General features: G+C 43.6%; 1 protein-coding gene across 1 annotated transcript; it reads left to right on the top strand.

The window, feature by feature from the left end:
* The first annotated feature begins 652 nt into the window (after positions 1-652).
* On the top strand, positions 653-8,090 carry LOC142817859 (uncharacterized). The gene is made up of 4 exons (XM_075895744.1): positions 653-810; positions 4,993-6,037; positions 7,549-7,612; positions 7,965-8,090. Exons 1-3 carry the CDS (start codon positions 768-770, stop codon positions 7,565-7,567), a joined length of 1,107 nt encoding a protein of 368 aa, XP_075751859.1. The 5' UTR covers positions 653-767; the 3' UTR covers positions 7,568-7,612; positions 7,965-8,090.
* Positions 8,091-8,441: the final 351 nt, after the last annotated feature.

The following is an 8,441-nucleotide window of genomic DNA, read 5'->3' on the forward strand; positions in this document are numbered from 1 at the left end:
GACGACTCCAGAAATTTTGGCCACCTGCGGTTCTTTAACGTACACCCAAATCTGAGCACATGGACCTACAGCATTTCCGCCTCTATCGAAAATGCAGCCGCCGCTGCCGGGATTTGATGCCGCGACTTGCGGGTCAGCAGCCCAGTACCGTATTTACTGGACCACCGCGGCGGGGGTAAAGATGTAGGAACATGATAACGAGAACTGCCGCAGAAAAGATTATTCTGGTGCTCCCCGATGCGGTGCATGGGGTTCGCAATGAGATCATGGTTCGAGGCGTAGTACCCCACAATATGATTTCTTTTTTTACACAGAAATTGTCTTTTTAATAATCCAGGTCAATAGCATCATGAATAAATGCTCGCATGTCCCTTTCGGATTCTTTTTTTTTTGCGTGGATACACTTTTAACACAATCCCGCTCAGCTTCCGCTCTTCCTGAAATATATTGTTATGCTGCTTGCTACAACGTCATTTCCTTTATTTTTCCAGCTTGCAATGCCGGAGCATTGTATGCGCAATTATTACGCAAATTTCGAAACAACGACATTGCTTTTATTGTTTGCGTTGCCCTTGACTTTTTTTATTATAAACCAGTGTAGCAGGGGCTGACAATGAGAGACACTTCCACAAGACAACAACACCTGAACGCTGGGGAATTCTGGGATTGCAGTCTACTGCTCTATATATACTCGGTACCATAGCCGTCTCACAGCACAACGCCCTGCAGTACAGCGTTGCAGACAGGAAGACAAAGGATCCTCCACCATGCACGGAAAGGTTCTTGCCATCGTCTGCCTCCTTGGCTTTGGTGAGTATACTTACATGTGTGCTACGCATACGACTGAAACCCATGTATCCTGATGTTGTGTTTCACGTGCTTCTTTTACATATGGTAATATTATGCAATTTTTAAAAAAAGAAGGACAGCAGCTACCATACTACCGCTGAGCATACATACTTCTGCTATCTATATTCAGGAAATTTACCCTCACAATAAAGCTTTCACAAACGTGCCATACTTTTCAGCATCTTCCGGAACAATTGGAACAATAAGACAGGGACGGTTTGTGTGCGCCGCATGAATACATCTTATTATTTTAATATACGCTATGCAAACACCGCTTACACTTTTATCCTGTGGGAATAGAGTGCATGCGATAACTGGCAGCGAAAACTCTACGAAAAAAAAACGCTCTTGCTTGTAGTATTGCAGCATTATTTATTGTAAATATTAGGGTGGTTGCAAGGCTATTGATAGTGTTGCAGTTTTTATAACTTCAGAATCAACCCCACCCTAAAAGAAAAAAAAATACAATTTGCAAAACGCCATTCGTCTACCAAACGTAGAGCAATGGACTTTCGAGAACATTACAGATAGTACAGGCAGCGGACGCTGCGATTCAATATCTTAAACTTCAACGTGTTCTGGCCATATTTAGAAGCACGAACACGGCGTTGGGCTGCCACCTAGACTGAACTCCACGAATTACAAGCAGTTTCACGAATGCTAAGAATTGGCGTATGTAGTAGTAGCCTAATTTCAACCCATATATTGAAAAGTGTGTTTGTTAATTAAATCAAGAAACAAAAGGGAGGAGGGCTGTTTGAATATTTTAGTATCGAGTTCAAATTGAATAACAGATAATCGAACAATATGATTCTAGTTTTGACGACGCAGTATTCAAAATCTTGAATAGTTCGAGAGGAAGAGTATGTAAAACCCGGCAAAGGGCAACGGAGCGGCTTCGTTACTCTGGGGTGGCAAAAACGAAGGTCAATGTTGTTCCAGTAGGCGTTTCGTTATAACTTCTGGTTTATAATGCCAGTTCCAGAACATGGGCATTCTTGTTTTAAAAGCTGTTATGTTATTTCTGGCCGTAAAAAAAGATGTGAGATAACTTTCAAGTCCCTCTCAACTATGCTTTCGAAACGAAAGCAGGGACTGTCGTGTTTAGTTCTGAAAATAAAAATTTTCTGTTAATATTCTCCGTCATCATATGTCGTCTAATGAGTGTTTGGCACAGAGTAAGGTAGTTTCATGTTTAACTACTCCGTGCAACTTATCACTGAAGATTGCAAGTATAACAAGAACGCATGATGATGATGCCGTTGACATGTTTCTTTCCCTCTCCATGAATCATATCTCTACGGCAAGAGTGAGTTGGTATGTGTAGACGAACGTGAAAGCGCATCGTGTTTGATGATTAGGTTGGTGAATGCTGATTTAATTATAAGAGAAAAAAAAGCTCTGCTGATAAGCAGTCCTAGCTAGGGTAATACGAAACAGCCTCTGGCGGAATCATTCGATGTTAATAGTACGGTGTTTAGAATAAAGTTCGCAGGCGTTGCGGGTGTTGCTTTACTTTCTGTCACCATATGAGCTTTAGAATAGAGTTTTTTCCCGCTGGGAAAAATTTTCGGTTTTTCATTCTGACCTCGAACCTAAATAAACGGAAGCTACGCACAGCCCTTTGTGGGCCTCGTGGGTCGTGATTGCCACACGTTATTTAGGAACTCCTGCGGGAGAGCCGCAAGTGCGTACGGCGCTTCGCGTTACGACGCATGCGCAGTAACAGTGACAACACCGTAAGTGCTTACGGTGCGCTATTCTGCACCTCCCAAGTATTTACTGATACTGTGCGATACGCTATACCGTTTCTTACGTGCAGTGAACATATATGGTATTGTTCTCACATCAACCAAACCACGGTTGTGACCAAATTGAATGCTAAAGTTAATATTGCTAACTCCATAACAAAATCTACACATAGCAGATTACGCACTATCAAAATATTCGGTTATTCCAGCGACGTAGGCGGTGCTCTGAAGATGTCCCACGGTGATAAACTGTGACGCAGTTCGGTGTCTCAGTAGTCATGAACCAATGAACGCGTGTTCATGCTCTGCTACGCTGACATGCGTGCTCGTGACATCAGCGTCTCGTCCGCCATTTTGACCTACCGCTGCGCCACCTATCGTCGCTGGAATGGTCGAATCGCCACGAAGCATAGTTGCTGCTCAGTTATTGCTGTACGAAAATTGCATGAAAAACAGCGACCAGAGATGGCATTTGAGAAGTAGATCAATCAAAAGCAAATAATGGCTTTTAACAAAGCTGCCATGACCACGTACGGCACACGTAAAGCCGAGTTCTCAGTGCATGTCACTACGTAGGCGATGAGATGCGGCTGAGGTGAAGCAGCCAGAAAAACTTGCGCGAGCAACTTGGCGGTGCCACCTATCGAGTGCCATCTTGCTAAGCCGCCCAAAATCTTGTTTCACGCGCTTAAAGGGCCCGTGAACCACCAGCGAACGCTGGCGTGTTGCTCTTCGTGTTTTTTATTCTATCGAGAACAGCTGGCATGATGTCAACTGACGCTTCGTAGAATAGAAACGACGCTGCGTACAAGAGACGCTGCTATTGGGCGAAAAAAAGCCTGTTTTTTGCTAGAAAATGCCAGCGCCTTTTGCGTTCTCCCCTACAACAGTAAGGAAGGGCACTAGGCGAGGTGGTAAACGAGCCGACGAACGCAGCCTAGCGAAGGAAACAGCGAAACGAGGAAACGCGGGGAATTCCACCAGTGTTGACTGTACTCTCGTACACAACTGCAATGCCACATCTACATTTCTTCCTCTGGGTGGTTTACGGGCCCTTTAAAGGAGAAGTGACATCAAATTTCAGATGTTAAGAGGTGCCCTTCATTTGATTGCTTGGTGTGCGTAGGTGCTCCTACCCAAACTTGAATCGTGTCCGTAGCGTGGAAGTTACTTTATTTTGTGCTAGATGTAAGTGATATAAATCGATAACAGAAGTTGTTACTCGACTCTCAGTTGCGTAATAAGTCGCGAATCTCTACTAGGGGGTTGATTTCTACTCGTTGACGCAAAAATGCACGAGCAAATTTGATAATAATTGCTCCTTTAAACGTTAAAGAGCCGATGTATAGATTGCCATATAGTTTAAAACACGTTAGCGAGCATGTGCCTGATGTAAATGAGTATTTCTGCTTTGTATTTTCAGAATGCAGTCGGTGTCCTATAATGTTATTTATGACCTTAGAAAATACTGAGTAGGCTGTTTACTCCTCCCATTTATTTGCCGGCTCCGCACACATTTTTCAGCTTTATAGGGTTCACGCTCGTGCAGCATTTCCAGAGAGAGAAAGAGAGAGAGAGAGAGAGAGAGAGCGAACTTTATTTGCAGCATTTCCAAAATATATACTTTATATTTGCTGGCTGCCCAAGTATTTCACCCAATATGTTCTCAGCAGCACTTCCTATGTCACCTAGCTGGACCACGTTTTCGACACCGGTTATACAAATTAAATAGACAGGAAGAAAGGACCCTTCAGCATATGAATTCACAGTCAAACGTTTAAGACGCTTGCTATAATTAAAGTCTGAATCTCTCCGTCAGTCTAGTAACCCAAGTCAATTATTTCCTGCTCATAGCTGCAAAAAGGTTGATCATTTTGATAAATATTTAACGAATGTGTAATGAGGGAGTTAAATGAGGCTTAAGCGTAATTAGTAGCAGTTACTGAATGGGTGCAAAGAATAATGGATAGGCATCCATATCAGAGCTAGGCCCAGAGATTAGCTATGAGCAAATGTGAATAGTTGAGTCCAAATATAGTGCGTGCTGCCAAGGCACCAGCACGTTGTAATGAGAAAGACGTGTAAAAAATGATATGCTGCTGGCAAGTCTTCGTCAGCAATCTTCTTTAACAGCACTGTAAAAATGCACTCTCAGCGTTTCTTCATCTATGTAATCACCATGGCAATTTTATAGGCCGGCTGGTTGAATGAGACATACCCTATTTGCCAGGGCAAGCTCAATTTTGGTGACCACTGATCACTATAAAGTATGCCTTGGGATACATTCGTTCCCCATAAGTGAATGCTGTAAAACAAAGTTTATGCTTTTTCGTTTTTTTTTCGTGAGACCACGTAACCGTTTATATAAAAAACTACTCTTGTTTCCTTTCAGCCGCTCAAGGACAGGCCTACTGGAACCTGGGATGGGGAGGCTCTAGCGGCTGGCTAGGTGGTGGCTATGGAGGCCTTATGGGTGGATACGGTGGATATGGTGCTCTTTCTGGTCTCGGCGGAGGATTCGGCGCACTTGGCGGACTCGGTGGGCTCTATGGAGGTTATGGCGGATTGAGTGGTCTGTCAGGTCTATACGGAGGTTACTCAGGACTTGGTGGCGTCTCAGGACTTCTTGGCGGCTACTCTGGCTTGGGTGGCTTGTACGGTGGTCTCGGAGGAGTACGTGTGCTCGGTGGTGGCCTCGGATACTCCGGTATGCTAGGTGGCTATTCTGGCCTTGGCGGTTTCTCAGGACTTCTTGGCGGCTACTCTGGCTTGGGTGGCTTGTATGGTGGTCTCGGAGGAGCACGTGTGTTAGGTGGTGGCCTCGGATACCCCGGTCTGCTAGGTGGCTATTCTGGCCTTAGCGGTTTCTCAGGACTTCTTGCTGGCTACTCTGGCTTGGGTGGCTTTTACGGTGGTCTCGGAGGATCACGCGTGCTCGGTGGTAGCCTCGGATACCCCGGTCTTCTAGGCGGATATTCTGGCCTTAGTGGTCTCATGGGATCCATTGGAGGTTACCCACGATTCGGTGGCCTTTCAGGCCTTCTTGGAGGTTACCCCGGCTACTCTGGTCTGTACGGTAGCCCTCTCGGCTCATTCGGTTATGGTTCCCTCGGAGGCTTTGGTTCCTACGGAGGCTCCTTCGGATTCCCCGGATACAGTTATGGTCCTTACGGTTCATTCGGTTCTTCCTACGGAGGCTACTGGCCCAGCTACGGAGGCTACTGGCCCAGCTTCGGTGGCTTCGGACCCAGCTTCGGTGGCTTCGGACCTAGCTTCGGAGGTGTTAGACCCGGATCTGTCTCCTCTGTTGTACGCCCAAGCGGAGGCGTTGTTGCTTCAAGCCCTGTCTCTGGAGTTGTTACCGCACCAACGACTAGCCTCCTCACACCCTCTGGCATGCCTGCCCTCCCCGGCGTCGCTGTCACTGGCTCCAAGGGGTACGTACGGCTGCTCTCTCTTATCATACGTGTATGGTTTTAAGATCTAAGTCAACCCAAAGGAACAAAAAGATGGAACCTTTTATTTGGGTGCACTATGAATTTTAATAAAATCGCATATGAAAGGGCAGAAGTTTGGCGGTTTAGTTCTCGGACACTGCTGCTGCAATTGATTGGAAAAAAGTGCGAACACCACAATGTGTACTGACAATGAAGTTCACTTAAAAACCCCTGAGCGGGCGAATTTGATTCGGGGTATGCCACTCCTATGTGCCTCATATTGATATATTGTTTGTTGCACGTTAAACCTTCACAGTTATTATCATCAAAAAATAACGTGTCGCTAACGTAACGACTCACGCCTTTTGTCTTATATCATGACCCTTGGTTCACGGCGTTATTCCAAACCTACTAAATTACATTAGGTAGTACCTTTATTTTGGTATGTGGTTAGAAATTACATGAATAGCAATAGGTACATAAAGAAGATTTAACTGAATTCGCCTATTGTATAGCTACCTCAGTTAGCAGATTCAGCACTCAGTATTTCCTGTAAAAGAAACTGAAATATATGCACTGCAGCAGAACTTTATATAATCGAAGTTATCAACTGTTTTCGTAAACAGAGAATACTGCAAATATTTTCGCGAATGAGGTGTCATGTATGAACTCATTTCAAGCGCATCTTTCTAAAAGAAACGCACTGAATCTTGTGATTTACAAATCAATAATTTTCTTACACTTTCTAAATGTATCCTAATTATGTCAGTAGCGGTTTGGAAAGAAATCGTAAAAATGCAAGAAATTTGTTGTGGCCTCTAAACATGTAAACGATGTTGGTATGTGTGGTATTAGTTACAGCTTACAGAACAGCGATGTATATATGTGTTTAAAACTTTAAATAGTATTCTTGAAACGACATTCTTCAAAATAGTTTCATAGGTGTGTCATATCGCAGTATGACACACCTAGCAATTGTTGTGGGGGATTTCAATGTCTTTATACACGCCATAAACACCAATGTAGTGAGCGACGCAGCTCGATAGTGAATAACACAATTGGGGCAAGTTTTGTGGAATTACTTCTGCTGGAAAGTGATTAGCAGATGAAAAAATAGTGCATGAATTTAACATAAAAGAGGAAGGGGGGGGGGAGGTTCCGATTACAAGACCTCAATGGATTAGTGATTCAATCGCTACCTTATCATTACGGTAATGATTGTTTTACATGAGCAATTGTCCCGTAAGAATGCAGTTCCTAGTAGCAACCGTAGGGCAACCATAAAATAAATTTGAATAAGCTGTTTTAATTAAAATGGGACGCTATTGCTTCTATGGGTATTTTGTGACTTCAGGCATTTCGCTATGTTTTTTTCTTTGCTTTGTGCACATTTCGCGTACAGACAGCTGGATAGTGCGGGATTTCATGACTTAAAGTGCTAATATAGGTTTCTGAGACGCACAGAGCTCACAATCCTTGATGAACTTAAGCACGGTTTTCTTTCGTTCCAGAATCAAGACCCTAGGTTGAATGCTGTTCAAGTGCTTGACATATTGTCCACAACACATTAGTCACGTACGTTACATATTTTATAATATATGCCTTCTGCTTTGTTAACATATTATAACTTATTACTTGCACAATAAAAAAATGCCTGCATCAGTTTGAATCCCGACTAGTGTAGGTCGGGATCCCTACTCTATAAACGCAGAGTATGCGTTTACAACCATGTGCCTTCCTCGGAATACAGCTGTTCCGTAATCAGAACAGAACCTAGAAGAGCTTATATGTAAAGTCTTAAAATGGCTATCTCATAAAGTGTCCGCTAGAATTATTTCTCAGACCTAATGAGATCAAGCGTATTCTCTAGCTTTGACGGTAGCCACATCAGGGAAATACTATATGTGAAATGTATTTTCCTTTGCAGATCCATACATGAAGAAATAACCTACGAAATGTATAATAGGGAAGCAAAGCAACACTGGCTGTAAAAAAATGTATCAAATCTGTAACTAAGTTTTCCCCAAATAAAGCGGAAAGAATTGTAACTGTAGCCTTTTGCTTACTGCTGTCTTCCCGAGAAGTGTTTGATCGTGCGTATCAGTACGTGCTTCAAGGTGTGCGTTTGGCTTGTGCGAATTTCTGTGCAATGCATTCAGCCAATCACGTCAAAGAATATGAGACAAGCATCTCCGCAACTGAGCACGAGTTGAGTTGCCTTTCAAAAACCGATGTTCTGCTGAGAAGACTTCTTTATAGTAGTTGTAGCATTTTTTCATCTACTTTTCGGTAATAGCAGTACAGACCAGGAGTTTATGGGCAGATATTAACGATTCAAGTGGCGAGAGGCTTCACTCGCCATCTCAAGGGCAAGGTATGAGTGTATTTCTTAAAACCACGTTGA

This window comes from Rhipicephalus microplus, chromosome 5 (assembly GCF_043290135.1).
Source record: "Rhipicephalus microplus isolate Deutch F79 chromosome 5, USDA_Rmic, whole genome shotgun sequence".
Classification (NCBI taxonomy): Eukaryota; Metazoa; Arthropoda; class Arachnida; order Ixodida; family Ixodidae; genus Rhipicephalus; species Rhipicephalus microplus.